At 41.8% G+C, this 15765-nt stretch overlaps 1 protein-coding gene across 2 annotated transcripts in view; it reads left to right on the top strand.

Annotated features, from left to right (window-relative positions):
• The window catches only part of RIOK1 (RIO kinase 1), a 31705-nt gene that overhangs the window by 6782 nt on the left and 9158 nt on the right, over nucleotides 1-15765 (top strand). For both annotated transcript variants that reach the window (XM_019945027.3, XM_019945026.3), the window contains exons 4-16: nucleotides 795-864; nucleotides 2040-2082; nucleotides 4634-4726; nucleotides 6058-6170; nucleotides 6282-6362; nucleotides 7398-7484; nucleotides 7896-8033; nucleotides 8449-8552; nucleotides 8768-8874; nucleotides 11565-11630; nucleotides 12642-12761; nucleotides 13594-13647; nucleotides 15501-15668. In XM_019945027.3, coding sequence (XP_019800586.1) covers nucleotides 795-864; nucleotides 2040-2082; nucleotides 4634-4726; nucleotides 6058-6170; nucleotides 6282-6362; nucleotides 7398-7484; nucleotides 7896-8033; nucleotides 8449-8552; nucleotides 8768-8874; nucleotides 11565-11630; nucleotides 12642-12761; nucleotides 13594-13647; nucleotides 15501-15668 — 1244 coding nt within the window. The remainder of the gene's footprint in view (nucleotides 1-794; nucleotides 865-2039; nucleotides 2083-4633; nucleotides 4727-6057; nucleotides 6171-6281; nucleotides 6363-7397; nucleotides 7485-7895; nucleotides 8034-8448; nucleotides 8553-8767; nucleotides 8875-11564; nucleotides 11631-12641; nucleotides 12762-13593; nucleotides 13648-15500; nucleotides 15669-15765) is intronic.

The following is a 15765-nucleotide window of genomic DNA, read 5'->3' on the forward strand; positions in this document are numbered from 1 at the left end:
CAATGGATATATTCTGTGTTACTGACTAAATACCAATGCTTAGAGAAAATTAAAAACTTAGTCATTTAAAAACATGGCTTCAAGGAAAGACTAACTTATACATTTTTAGTTGTGTTTTCTCTCCTGTTGTAGAAATACGAAGTTACAGATACCCATTCAAGTTATTGTCTGTTTTGTATTAGATTTTGTAGTAAGATTATCTCGTAGTAGGATGTTGAAAACACTAGGTATAATTACGTTTTGTTTTACTTGAAACTTTTTGTGTGGCGTTAATCATTTAGTGAGAGCTATTGAAAGCAAGGAATCAGAATGTGGATTTGAAGCCACTTGGGAAATGCAGGGTCATCTTTCTCTCGTAGACGCTGACTATTACAGACCTGGTACAGCATCTCTCATATCTCATCTTGCCTATCATAGGCCCGTAATTTGAAATGAAACTGACATTTTTAGAATTAACTTGGAATACAGGCAGTTATATTATCTATGTTAGTCGTACAAAACATTAAAAAATGTCTGAAATTCAATGTACGCAGGTAAAGTAGTTTTGAGAGATTTCTGGATCTAGATTTTTATGGCTCAGAAATGACGGCTGTGGTGATGAAAGTGACAACTCTTGATAGTAAGGAAGCACAGCTTAGCGCTTGCCCTTAAAAACATTAAACACTTTTTTCATTACTACAATAGATACTATGTATAATAAAATATTTAGAAAATGGAGAAGGCGGAAAGTATGCTAGTCAGAAACTTTTGTCTTACATGTTGTTTATGTTGTGGGGTTTTTTTGTTTTTTTTAGAAAAACTAAACGTTACTGATTCTGTCATAAACAAAGTCACGGGAAAGTTTAGACAAAAGGAAGCAGATATGTAAGTAATATTTCAAGTATATAAAATAAATAAATAAATAAAACAAAACCTGGCTGGTAGGAACTAATTCTAGACAAAGTAGTAGCATCTTTGTCATAATTCTTTTGCAAAGGATGTTCCTTTGTGTACCTGAACCAATTCTTTTTTTTTATTTTTTTAAGTTTAAATGAGGGTATCCTATGCCTTTGTAGGTTGAAAATATTAAATGAGTTTTCTTAAGAAATCTGTGCTAAAACTATAATCTTGTGAAATTCACAAATGTGCTCTCAGGAGGGGAACAGTATTTGTACGTTACAGTTTGAACTAGAATGTTAGAGTATAAAAATGTTCCCTTTTTAGAACTAATTAAGAATTGTTCCCTTCCATGGAATATTTTTTAAAACGTAAGGGCAGATTTAAAACTAAATAGTGATACAACAGAGAACGGTTTTCATTTACAACTCTGTTCCCAAAGCCAAATGTTTAAGATCTGGCTAACCTCCTATTGCTCATGGCTGTAAGGCGTTAACAATATATTATAGAAAGTGACACTAAGATCATATAAATGGCAGTGTTAGAACTGAACTTAAAAACCAGTTTTCTTCTAGTTTATTGTTATGCCCAAGGGATACCAGCTTTTTGAGAAACAGCATTTCCTATTTCATTCAAGTGTCTGTTTGAATCTTTGTTAATAGTTTAGGTTAGTCTGTGAATTGAGTCACTTGGTGTGAGCCGAAGCCATCAGAGCCTGCGTTTTAATGCAGTAACTGTCCTGAAATGATAAAAACTTGTGTCTTTGTAGAAAAGGACTCTGAAGAGAAAGCCTTGTATATGACTTTAATTCTATACTAATAGAATCATTAAAGGTCTAAGGACAGTAGTTACAGACTTGATGTTTTCTTTTTTCCGACATGGTTCGCTTTATCCCACTGCTCTACTTATTTAATGCTTCTGAAACATGGATGGCGTTTTTTTTTTCTTACTGCAGATACGCTCCTTTTGCCCTAGGGAACGGAATTGCTTATTAAGGGGAAATGAAGTTTCACAAAGTGATGAAACTATGATGAGGTCGTGAAGCGTGTTATTGAAGGAACTACCTGCTTAGGAATTTCATGGAACGATGTACATTTAGAAACTTTTGGTTTTGGCTTCTCTGAATTTTGAATGTCACTTCTGTTTTTTTGGTTCTGCCTTAGGTATCGCATCAAAGATAAGTCGGACAGAGCAACTGTAGAACAGGTACAGTTGAAATGTGTTGCAAGCTCTTATTTTAAAGTAGCATTTCTTCTGTCTTTGAGTTGTAATTTGCTTTCATCCTTCTTGCTTAATGCTAATGTCACCTAGAACTGCTTCTATGTAAAATTGCTCCTTGTTTGAGATTAGAGAGCTACATTTTGCTTTATTTCTAATAGGACTATTCATAGATAAATTAGAATCATGCCCCCCTTCTGTGGTCCTATGAAGCCACCACGCATGCTTTCATCTTCTGGGGGGAAGCAGAATTGACTATAAGACCAGAAATCTTTTCTTTTGTCTTAAACAAGGTCTGCAGGGATTTTGTGAGCCTTTCCAGGTGGTGAGTCAGGTATCACCCACAAAGCGTGTGTATGTGAGAGAGAGGGGGGTAGACAGATAATGCCTTCACATTTTCAATTAGAATCCCTTACTTGGTTTAGAAGTTACGCTTGTTTTATTCTTTATTCACGAATGGGGAAAAATCAGCCCCTGATTTTCCCACATGTAGAGGGTTGTAATTGGGTATTAGGATTGACCCAGATTTCGGTTGTGAAGAGAGTGATAAAAGAGGTCAGAACGTTGCTTCTGCTGCCTACCACGCTCCCCGACCCGTACATATATGCACAAACACGTTTCGAATAGTAGCCTCTTCGCCCTACAGGTTCTTGGTTTAAGACACAAGCACGCATTCTCTCCACCTCCATCCCAAGGGAGTCACACCCAACCTGAGCTCCAACCCATTTGTGCAAATGAGGAATTCCACCCTCAGTCTGGCAGGAGCAGGTCAGGTCTGGGATCTGTGTCTTTGTTTTCCTCAGATTTAGTTATTTTGTGTATTTTGTGACTGAGAACGAAGTGTGGTCCAACTCAGAGAGATGAGGCAGCTTTCATTTTCAAAGACCCTGAAATCCTTTTTCTCTTGGGAAATTAATTTTGAACAAGAGCGTATATCTTGAGTCTTAAACTGTCTTTTAAAAATCTGTATTTGTAAGTTGACTTGCCTCTCCTGTGTCTCTTCCCCTATTTTGTTTTTAGCTATTTGGGCCTCTCGCCTGGCTCCCCCGCGATCTTGCAGAAGCCCAGGTCTCTGCACAGATTTCCCGCTCACCCAGCTTACCTGCCCTCTGTCTACCGGCGCGCAGAGGAGCAGCGGCAGTTACTGCCTCTTTACGCACTTTCCTTTCATTCTGCTCCAGTTGCCGTGGTTGTAGTTTGCTGTTAGTCCTCCAGTCTTACAAGGTTGTTTTGTTTCTGTTAACCTTAGGTTTCTTGTGCGTCCACAGCCACCTCTTTGAAGGGTAGGCCCTGAACTATAGTTAGTTCGGGCCACTTTCACTGTCCCCTGCCTGGAGCTGGAGGGCTGCCTGCACCCTGGGAATTGCATGTAAATGTGCAGCTGCCTTAGTTTCCTGTGTGAACAGCTTCAGGCTTTAAATTCGTTGCCTTCCATTTGTTAAAGAGAATTTGAGGGTCCTTTGTACTCAAGATTGACTGCTCTGACTTTGAAGGAGAGCCTTTCCCTGATCTACTCATCTCTAGCAGGGGTCTGCGAACTCTTTCTTTAAAGGGCTAAATAATAAATACTTTAGGCATTGTGGACTACAATTTTTTTAATAATATATTTTTTTTTTACTTATTTATTTTTGGCTGCGTTGGGTCTTCGTTGCTGCGCGTGGGCTTTCTCTAGTTGCGGTGCGCAGGGACCACTTTTCATTGCGGGGGCTTCTCTTTGTTGTGGAGCACAGGCTCCAGGCGCCAGGGCTTCAGTAGCTGTGGCACGCGGGCTCAGTAGTTGTGGCTCCCGGGTTTAGATGTGGGATCTTCCCAGACCAGGACTTGAACTGTGTCCCCTGCATTGGTAAGCAGATTCTTAACCACTGTGTCACCAGGGAAGTCCCTTTAATAAATATTTTTAAAATTAAAAACCATTTTCAGCTTTCAGGCTATAGAAAAACAGGCTGTGGCTGATTTGCCTTGTGAACTGTAGGATGCTGGTTGCCGCTTTAAAGCTTCTTAGCCAGTGCAGCCGCCGTGGAGCTTGTGTGGTGCGACTAGCATGACCTGCAATGTGCTGAGATGCACACGCACACCAGGTTTTGAAGGGTTTGTGTAAAAAACAGTGTTAACTCTCTTCCTAATAACTTTTTATATTGATGACATATTGAAATGATAATGTTTCAGATGTATTGAGTTAGATAAAATCTATTCAGATTAATTTAACCTGGTTCCCGACGACTGGAAAAGACAATTTCCTCTGGTTTGATTGTATTTCTGTTAGCTAACATTGGTCTAGAGTCAGTTTCAGCTTCTCTTGGACTTGGTAGCCTTTGATTGCATGACTGAATGAACTTGCTGGCTTCTTGTCTCTGGTTCCTTTGGTCTCACCTCACATTTCATTCACTAAAAACGAGAGTGAACAAAAGCATCGCAATAGTGACTCTTCTTTAGTCGAGCAGGATTGCATAGTGCCTTTGCTCTTCAGTCTCTTGTCTAGCGCTTCAGTGAGAAATATTTGGTACTCTCTGACCTTTGTATTTCTTGCGTTTCTTTTTAGGTGTTGGATCCCAGAACACGAATGATATTGTTCAAGATGCTGATGAGAGGAATCATATTGGAGATCAACGGCTGCATTAGCACAGGGAAAGAGGTGAGCCATTCTTGGGATGCCTGATGCGTCCATGTTAGTTTTCTGATTTCAGATACCAGGTGAAACTAGGGCACTTAGTAAATAAATCGTGCCTTTAAAAAGAAAAGAAAAAACAAAAACCCCATATACAAGCCAGGATCGTTTAATTAGCGCCATTTCTTAGAAACGGCTTTATTACGTGCTATATAAAAGAGATAACTACTAAGGACCTGCTGTACAGCACAGGGAACTCTACTCAATACTCTGTAATGGCCTATATGGGAAAGGAATCTAAAAAAGAGTGGATATATGTATAACTGAATCAATTTGCTGTACAGTAGAAACTAACACAACATTGTAAATCAACTATATTCCAATAAAAATTTTTTTAAATGGCTTTATTAATGTTTATGGCCGGGTAGGAAGTTGTGCATGTAAGGACTTTGGTCCTGCGTCATGGAGTCCATCCAGGTGTGCCCAGCAGTGAGTTCAGATGGTCAGACGGTTACTGCTGGGACAGGGGGTCATGGTCTAGTTTCTGTTAGCCAAGAAATGTCCTTCTCATTGTTTTCTTTATATATGGCATGCTGCTTTTCTATTAGCAACTCATTCTGTGGGAAGCAGTTCTCAGTAAAATTCACTTTATAAATCATGAGATGTAAGAATGTCTTCAGATATTTTCCACGTACTTGAAATACAAAAATGTTTGAAACCACTTCTCACGTGTATGTATGTATGTATGTGTATATTTATTTATTTAATTTGAAGACCTATTTTTTCAATTAATTTATTTTTTATTGAAGTATAGTTGATTTTCAGTGTTGTCCTAGTTTCAGGTGTACAGCAGAGTGATTCAGTTATATATATACACATACACACACATATATTTATATATATTTTTATATTTATACTTTTTCAGTTTCTTTTCCCATATAGGGTATTAAAAATATCGAGTAGAGTTCCCTGTGCTCTACAGTAGGTCCTTGTTGGTTATCTGTTTTATATATAGTAGTGTGTATCTGTTAATCCCAAATTCCTAATTTATCCCCCTCTTCCCCACCTTTCCCCTTTGGTAACCGTAAGTTTGTTTTCTGTGTCTGTCTCACGTGTGTTTAAATTGGCCTTTACTATACATGTAAGTTGGAGGTATACTTACTGTACCTTTTGGTGTGATGTTTTATATTTTAATTCACATATTCAAAAGAGGATGGTGTTCCTTATGCACAGAATTTCAGTTCACTTGACTTTTTTTTTTTTAACCTTTGAGGATAGACTCAAATAGATTGCAAAAGTAAAATACTACGTATAGTTATTTAACACAAACTTAAGTTTCTTTGTTTTTGACTCAATAGGCTAATGTATATCACGCTCGCACAGCAAACGGAGAGAGCAGAGCAATCAAAATTTATAAAACTTCTATTTTGGTGTTCAAAGACCGGGATAAGTATGTCAGTGGGGAATTCAGGTGAGCTCAGGGTTCTTTTTTTTCTTCCCCAGGTGACTTGATTTCTGTATCCTAAAAATAAAAACTAGAATAATGGAATGATTGAAATAGCAAATATCTTTCTCATTCAAGGTTTCGTCATGGCTACTGTAAAGGCAACCCCAGAAAAATGGTGAAAACGTGGGCAGAAAAGGAAATGAGGAACTTAATCAGGTGACTGTCCGGGGTGTGTGTGTCTGTGCTGTGTCTGCATGTCAGCCTCAGAGCTTTCCTCCCAGCAGGTCCTGGTGTGGTTCTGTCCAAAGATAGGGTCTCGCAGAGCTCCGTTAGATCTGCAGAGGTGAGCAGAGGAAACGCATTTCCAAGCGAATAGGAGCTACCTTCTCTCTCCTGTTTTACGAACCCATTACAGGAGAATTGTGCCCCGACTTACATTTATTCTGCAAGGCTGGGTCACGTGAAAAGCCTTGGGAGCCGTGTGAAAAGGTTTAGAATTTATACTGAGGATGATAAAGAGCCGTTACAGGATTTGAAGCAGGGAAGTGACACAATCAGGTGGTGAGAATAACGTGTCATTTTTTTTTATAGGTGTTGGAGTTTTAGGCAATTTTGTTAGGCCCTAAGCTCTTTATCGTAGTTTCCTCTTCTTCAGTCCCATTTTGGACACATTTCTGTATTCTTTGTTTGCATTGGCACCTTTGTATCAAGTAAAGGCAACTGAGATCAAGTTTCCTCAATTGAAGTTTTAAATTGGAAGGTTTTTTTCTCCCTTTCAAATATCTTTTACCTTTTATATATGCTATACATAGGTGCCATACGCTGGATATTGTAGCAGTATTCAGCAAAGGTCACTTGTTTTGGAAGTCCTTCTGAAATCTCCTTATGCTCAGTTTGCGACTGGCTATGAGTTCACTATTTTTATTCATCATTGTTGACACTGATCAACTCAAAAGATAATTGCAGACGTATCTGCTGTATTTCATCGGTTCTGAGGCGCCCGTTTCTTCACAGTTTGACATCTCTGGCATCGAACTATGCCATGGAGGCTATGGGATGTCCTAGTTGAATTGCTGGTGTTTTGCCATCCTTGGTGACGCGTAACGGTGCCGCTTAAAATCACGGGAGGCCTGGGTGCTGTTTCCTCACGGCACTGCTAGTCTTGTGCACTGCAGCTGTTGTAAGTTGTTTTAGATTAGGTGCTTTAGATGACTTGTTTCAGCTTTTCGTTTATCTGTTTTCATATCACAGGCTAAACACAGCAGAGATCCCGTGCCCAGAACCTATCCTGCTGCGAAGTCATGTTCTCGTCATGAGTTTCATTGGCAAAGACGACATGTGAGTGTGTAGCAGGCCTAATAATTACACGCCCAGAACTGTATTTTTAAGTGCTTTGAATTATCCAACATGTGAATATTTCCCATTTAAATAGCTCCTTGCGTCTTGTAATATTTTTAATGAATCTTTCCCACTCTATTAGTGCATAGAGTCACTAATTTGTTCTACTGTTTTTAAGTCCCAAAATGCTTCAGAATAACAAAGCTCACCTTGTTTTTTGGGGAATGTCTCATACAGTCAGCTGGAAAAGCATCTGTTTGTGGACAGCTTTTTATTGATAGAACCGTATCTCTGGAGCGAAGCACATTGTTCAGTGATGATTGGTAGAAGAAAAGAACGGGTAACAATGTTAGGAAGCAGGAAATCTTGTTCTGGGTCCGTTTATCTGAGTTCACTTTATTTTTGTTCAAGGCCAGCGCCGCTCTTGAAAAACGTCCAGTTATCAGAATCCAAGGCTCGGGAGTTGTATGTGCAGGTGATCGAGTACATGAGGAGAATGTACCAGGACGCCAGGCTCGTGCACGCGGATCTCAGTGAATTCAACATGCTGTGAGTGTGTGGCCCACGCGCACCTCCCAGCAGTCACCTCGTGTCCTTTGGGGAAATGAACTAAATCCCCGTCCAAGGAGTCCTGCTAAATTCCCCAGTTGTAGAGTTGGCTTCCACAGGGTCACAGGATAGGATGTGTTCCCTGCCTTTGGTGGCCTTAGTCACAGAATTGACCACTCTGATCGTTAGCAGAGCTAAAGGACTTGGGAAATTTTCTCAGTTTTCATCTCTTGTTAGTCAAAGTGGCTCTTCTTACCCACCTCATTCATTTTATTAGTTATTTCCATTGCTACTAAAGTAGAAATGTTTAAACGAGAGTGTGGGCGAGCCGTGGTGCGCCCTAGCCCCGCGTGCCCGGCCCTCATGCCAGCCTGGAGGCAGCGTGCAGCTCACCCCCGGCGCACCTGGCCCGCAGGTACCAGGGCGGAGGCGTGTGCATCATTGACGTTTCTCAGTCCGTGGAGCATGACCACCCGCACGCCTTGGAGTTCTTGAGGAAGGACTGCGCCAACGTCAACGGTGAGGACACTGGGATTGTCTCCCAACTTGTTTGCGCCGGTGCTTTTCACTCTGGTAAACCGTTGATAGAGAATCTTGGCACTAAATCGTTTGCTGCAGTGATACTGACACCAGTGTGGGTCATGGGGTATTTTTATCTCTTTGTTTTTCTATGAAGGGGTTGGATTAACAACCTCTTCCCTCGCAAAGCTCTCACGAATGTCTTCCCGTGACAGGTTTCTTTCTGAAGCACGGGGTCGCCGTGATGACTGTGCGAGAGCTCTTTGAATTCGTCACGGATCCATCAGTTACACACGAGAACGTGGACGCGTATCTGGCAAAGGTGAGGTGGGGCCAGGATGGGAGGAACAGACAAAAGCGGTAGTGATTGCACTTCTGAGGGACTCAGGGCTATTAGGCATGACTTTTATTCATCATGACAGCTTCCAGAGACTGTCTCCTGATTTCACAGATGGGGAATCAAGCTGTAGTAAAAAGCCGATGGTAAAGCCAGGTTTCTTGACTTTAACCATCAGCAAGATACACAGGCTGTCAACTTTGTGAATGTATAGTAAGAAACCTGTTAGCTTTGGGTCATTAATTCCTTTCCCTTGTTTCTTAGAGGCCTTTTTGCATCACAGAACTTTTAAAATTGTGGTAAAATATACACAGCGTAAAATTTACCATTTTAACCATTTTTAAGTGTGTGGTTCAGTGGCATTAAGTACACTGTTGTGTGTCCATTACCACCATCCATCCATGGAACTTTTTGCATCTTGTAAAACAAATTCTGTCCCCGTTAAACACTGACTCGCAGTCCCTCCCCTTCCCAAGCCCCTTCTGCTTTATGTGTACGACACCTACTCTAGGTACCTCGTATAAGTGGAATCATACGGTATTTGTCTTTTTTTGGCTGACTTATTTCACTGAGCGTAATGCCCTGAAGGTTCATCCGTGGTGTAGCATGACGCTGCATTTCCTTCCTTTTGAAGGTTGAATAATCTTCCATTGTGTGTATAGACCACATTTTGTTTATCTGTTCATCCCTTGATGTATACTTGGGTTGCGTCCACATTTTGGCTGTTGTGAATAACGCTGCTGTGAACATGGGTGTGCAAATACCTCTTCAAGACCCTGCTTTCAGTTCTTTTGGGTGTATACCTGCAAGGGGGATTGCTGGGTAATATGGTCGTTCTACTTTTAGTTTTTGAGGAACCGCCACACCGTTTTCCCTAGTGGCTGCACCATTTTACACTGTCACCAGCAGGCTGCCTGGGTTCCAGTTTCTCCACGTTCTTACATCCTCACCAACACTCGTTATTTTCTGGTTTTATTTTTTGTTTTGTTTTTTGAGTAGCTGATGGGTGGGAGGTGGGGTCTTGCAATTTTGATTGACATTTTCCTAATGATTAGTGATGTTGAGCATCTTTTCATGTGCTTGTTGGCCATTTGTATGTCTTTGGAGAAATGTCTATTCAGGTCTGCCCATTTTTTAATTAGATTGTTTTGTTGTTGAATTATAGAAGTTCTTTATATATTTAGGAGATTATTAACCCCTTGTCTGATATATGATTTGCAGATGTTTTTTGCCGTTCCATGGGCTGCCTTTTCACTCTGTTGACCACACCCTTGGATGCACAGAGGTTTTTAGTTTTGATGTCCAGCTTATCTGTTTTTGCTTTTGTTGCCTCTCAATCGTAGAATACTGAACACATGGCCCCTGAACAGGTGTTCAGGTTCTTCCCACCTTTTCACACTCTCCCCTTTCCCTGGAACGCCCTCCCATTTCTACCTTTGCTCGTCTTGCTCTGCCTAGGGAACTTCAAAGCTCAATTCAGAAAGCTCTCGAGGAGAAATCAGGCAGAGCTCATTGTTTCCATAGGTATATTTTCTATATTATCTAACTCTGTAACGGACGTAGTCACACTGTATCCTTCTTATCACATGAAGTTCTTTTTAATTTTGTCACCCTGCTAGGCTGTGAACTCCTAAGGGACAAGATTTTACTCTGTATCACTGGTAGCTACTCAGTACCTGGCACAGAGGAAATAATCACGTTAATTGAATAAGTAAATATCACATCACTTTTATTCTTAAACTCTTTTTTTTAAACATAACTTTCTTTTTATATAATTTTTAAAAATTTATTTATTATTTATTTACTATTTTATTTTTGACTGTGTTGGGTCTTCGTTTCTGTGCGAGGGCTTTCTCTAGTTGCGGCAAGCGAGGGCCACTCTTCATCGCGATGCGCAGGCCTCTCACCACCGCGGCCTCGAGCATAGGCTCCAGACGCGCAGGCTCAGTAGTTGTGGCTCACAGGCCTAGTTGCTCCACGGCATGTGGGATCTTCCCAGACCAGGGCTCGAACCCGTGTCCCCTGCATTGGCAGGCAGATTCTCAACCACTGCGCCACCAGGGAAGCCCCCTTCTTAAACTCTTTAGCACTAATTTTAATGTGTGAACTTAAAAAACTCTAGTACCACTGTTGTTTGCTTTCCTCTGTGTATTCTAAATAGGTTAGAGAACAAATCTTAAGTTTTACAAGCCAAAAGAATCTATAGAATCTTTGTCACCTTCTTAGTGTCAGTCATCGTTTGCTCAAAGAGCTTTCTTTGGGGCTCTGTCGTGCGGCGGCGTTAGAGCCGTGGACTCAAGGTGAGCGGACCCTCCCGCTCCTCTGTGATCCCCTTCGTGGACAGCTCAAGAATTGAGGAAGGGTTCTTTCTTTTGGTGTCAGTTTTCCTTTAATAAATATTTTTGTTAATCGTTTAAAAATTAGTCAAAACAGTATTACTCTTGAGGAAGAGTCTAGGGATGCCCTGAGGCTAGACGAGTTTGATTTATACTGTTAACCTCTGGGTTCGATGACAGCCTTTTTGGTGAGTTCTACCATGGAGAGCTAACCTGTACCACTGGAGGATACGCAGGGTGAAGGGCTGTACCCAGAGAGGCTAGAACAGCTTTCCACTAAAATTGGGGAATGGATGTGGGTTGAATGTAAAGGAAAGTGATTTTTGTTTTCTTTCCAAGGCCATGGAAATAGCATCTCAAAGGACCAAGGAGGAAAGGTCCAGCCAAGATCATGTGGATGAAGAGGTAAGATGTATCATCTGTTTACTGACTTAGGAAACACTTGTGTCTTGAGGTCTTTTTTTTTATATTGCTGGGGCATGATCTTAATTTTAATAGATAAGCAGTTTTTTTAAATGATGATATTTCATTGAGACATAACACGTTACACGATTCAGCTGCACGAGCTTGTGTAACTTACATCCCATTACATCCTTCCACTCAGTGACCTGTTAGCCCCTCGTCCTGCGTGGAGAACATTTTTACAGAACCCCTTGGAGGACGTGATTCAAGAAGGAAGAGCCTGTTTTAGTTTGCTAATGTGAATTTTTTTTTTTTTTTTTTTCCCGGTACGCGGGCCTCTCACTGCTGTGGCCTCTCCCGCTGTGGAGCACAGGCTCCGGACGCGCAGGCTCAGCGGCCATGGCCCACGGGCCCAGCCGCTCCGCGGCATGTGGGATCTTCCCTGACCGGGGCACGAACCCGCGTCCCCTGCATCGGCAGGCGGACTCTCAACCACTGCGCCACCAGGGAAGCCCGCTAATGGGAATTTTGAAGTGATTTAAATGTTGCTTTCAGTAACACTGTAGATTTTAAAGACTCGTGTTTGGTAAAAAGGAAGACTTTTTTAAAATCTTGGGAGTCAGTATATTTTTTTGTGAAGGTGATCCATAGTAGGCTTTTACAAAATAACAATAATTCTCACCGCTGTCGTGTGTGGTGTGATGGGTGAGTATAAGATACCCCATACACGTCAGCTGTGGCGCAGGGTAGACGATGCTCGCATGAAAGAGCCCCTTCCTCTGTTAGGCATAGCCAGGGGGCGCTTGCTCACGGCAGCTCCTTTCTCTCCCATCAGAAAGGCTCCATGGAATACAGACGAGGGGAGAGAAGGGTTATTCTAAGGGTTACCGTATATCAGAGCTGAGGGTGACGATGGTGATGAGTTCCTCTGGGACCTGATGGGGTGAGGACGCTGAGTGCGCAGGAGAAGCACGTGAATGAGTCTCCATTGTACTTTCCCTCTGCGTCCGTTAGGTGTTTAAGCGAGCTTACATCCCTAGAACCTTGAATGAAGTGAAGAACTATGAGAGGGATGTGGATATAATGATGAAACTGAAGGAAGAGGACATGGCCATGAACGCCCAGCAGGACAACGTGAGTCGCTGGTTTGTCTTCAGCAAGTCAGCTCGCCGCGGAAGCTGCCGGCCCAGACCCGCCGTCTTGAGTGTCGGCCTCTACGCCTGTGCGACGGCTCACTCCCTTCACATTAGCAAACCCTCTGCGCACACTGCTTGTAAAGGGGATCAATCCCCTGGTCTTTGTGAAAGGAAAGGACACACTTGAATGAGTCCAACAGACTATAATTGCAGGAAAAGGAAGATTTGTATAGAAGTCTAGGCTATAAATGGTTATTATACTAGCTCCACTAACATATGTGTTTCAGAGTCTGGAAAATTTTTTTCTGCTTAAGGGCCAGATAGTAAATATTTAAGGCTTCGCAGGCCAAGAAGCGAGACTGAGGCTATTATGTGGGTTGTTATATAACAAGAGAGAAAAAACGTCCCCCAAAGTTTTGATGAAATTAAAAATACTTTAATAATAATTGAAAACACACAACTTTTCATGATACAGGTCTACTAATGAGAGAAGAATAGAGTTATTTGGGGGAGAGGAGAAAACATTACATTTAGCTGAGATTCAGAGTTAGGGCTTTCTATCATCAAATTGATTGCAACTGTTTATCCTTAAAAACCACCAGGCCGCAGGTCAGATTTGGCCTGTGGGCCAGAGTCTGCTGACGCCTGCTGTGCCTGTGGGTGAGAACCACACCCATGCTACATACTCTCTGTGTCCCATGAGATAAATGTTAGGCACCTTTTTATAATCACAAGGTATCATTTAGACCACAGTGTTCTTTCTTAGTATTGCAGTGTACTTCCATGTCCAGTTTTATGTTGATTCTTGTTTTTTTCTTTTTGGTTTCAAGATTCTATACCAAACTGTCACGGGACTGAAGAAGGATTTGTCAGGAGTTCAGAAGGTATGCAGAACATGTGTTACTGTTCATTTACTTGAAAACTCTTTCAAAGGATATAAAATTTCATGTCAGGTGTTATTGAATTAACAGTGGCGTAATGTTACTAGTACAGATGCTTTCAAAGTCCATGGGCATTTTCAGCAATGCCCTTTTTATGTTCATTCTTCTTAACCATGAAACTGAAATGTGGAAATGCGTGGTTTATTCTTCATTCTGCCCCTGAATTGCTCTGTTATTGTAGCTGAGGCATCGATTCTTTTTGTATCCTGTTCTTCATTTGTGAAGTTATTAACGAATAACCATGTGCTTGTTGATGTTTCTACAACCAACTTAAAGCAACAGTGAGATCTGGTCTCATCCCAGCACACAGGCTGTTGAAGGGCTAGTCATGCTGTCTCACAGTACAGATTCCTGTAGTGTTTTTTTCTTAAACTCACTTTGTTTTGTCTTACATTTTCAAACGGCAGGAATTGATTCTTATTTAAGCAATAATAAAGGTAGTTCGTACTTCTTTTAATATTCTTTTTTTTAAAAAAAATAGTCGATTGATTGATTGATTTGGCCGCGTCAGGTCTTAGTTGCAGCATGTGGGGTCTTTTGTTGTGGCGTGGGCTCCAGGGAGTGTGGGCTCTGTAGTCTGCAGCATGTGGGCTCTCTAGTTGAGGCACGTGAACTCAGCAGTTGTGGCGCGCGGGCTTAGTTGCTCCACGGCATGTGTGATCTTAGTTCCCCGACCAGGGATTGAACCCACGTCCCCTGCATTGGAAGGCGGATTCTTAATCACTGGGCCACCAGGGAAGTCCCACTTCTTTTAATATTCTTAATGAAAGGCTTGAATATGAAGGATCACGGTTTACATTCTGAAAATTGAGTGTGTTTTTTCTGTGGGAAGAATTGGACTGGGAGAATTCTGGGTTTTATGCAGCAGGTGTGATGGGGTAGGTGTGCTTTGAATTCTAGAGCAGGAAGATTGTGCTATAACTGGCTGGAAAGCCTTTCTGTACAATCGCCTTTTAAAGATCTGTTTTTTTCATTATGAAAAGAAAACCTCGTGGTTTTAAAAATGCTTCCTCCTGCTTTAAAAACTGCTAAATTTGGACTTCTCCGGTGGCGCAGTGGTTAAGAATCCGCCTGCCAATTCAGGGGACATGGGTTCGAGCCCTGGTCCGCGAAGATCCCACATGCCACGGAGCAACTAAGCCCGTGCACCACAACTACTGAGCCTGCGCTCTAGAGCCCGCGAGCCACAACTACTGAGCCCACACGCCACAACTACTGAAGCCTCTGCGCCTAGAGCCTGTGCTGTACAACAAGAGAAGCCACCGCAATAAGAAGTCCGTGCACCGCGACAAAGACCCAACGTGGCCAAAAATTTAATTAATTAATTATTTAAAAAATTGCTAAATTTCAGGGGAAAAATGAATGTTTCTCTTGTTTAAATATTGTGTTCCCTCTTGATTGGATTAACAAGTGTTAAATGAAATTTAATTGGTAGGAAATCCACTGTGAAGTTATCCAAGTAACTTCACTTTTCACTTCTATGTGTATTTTCGCCTCTTTCCAAATCCCGGCTCGACCCTCCTGATTTCCTGCAGGAAGTAGAGCGGTCCTGTTGTTGATCTAGGTCACCCAGTGAAGCCCCAGTCCCTGTGTTTGGGTACGTCCTTGAGCCGTCCGGGAACAGCTCCTTGAGGCGTCCTCCCTGACGTTGATTCCATTGTTTTGATGTTTCAATACAGGATGTTATTTTTCAAAGTCTGTCTGTAAGGCTGAAATCTGATTTTTGGCCTTAACACATTTAATACCAATAGATAACTGACTGGTTTAGAATAACATGGTCCTCTGATATTTTCAAGGTCCCTGCACTCCTAGAAAATCAAATTAAGGAAAGTCAAGTTAAGGAAAAGACGTGTTCTGATTCAGAAGATGCCAGAAGCTCTCAGTGTTCTGACACAGACTCTGAAGACCAGGGAGACAACGCCTGCTCCAGAAAGCCCACCGCTGACCTTGAAGTTGATAAAAAGGTTAGCCACAAACTTAGATTCCCTTGTTTGTCGGTACGACAGCACAGCCCCTCAAGGCTCTCTGCTCAGATATCTGGATCATAGTTGCTGAACACAT

This window comes from Tursiops truncatus, chromosome 10 (genome assembly GCF_011762595.2).
Source record: "Tursiops truncatus isolate mTurTru1 chromosome 10, mTurTru1.mat.Y, whole genome shotgun sequence".
In the NCBI taxonomy this organism is placed as follows: Eukaryota; Metazoa; Chordata; class Mammalia; order Artiodactyla; family Delphinidae; genus Tursiops; species Tursiops truncatus.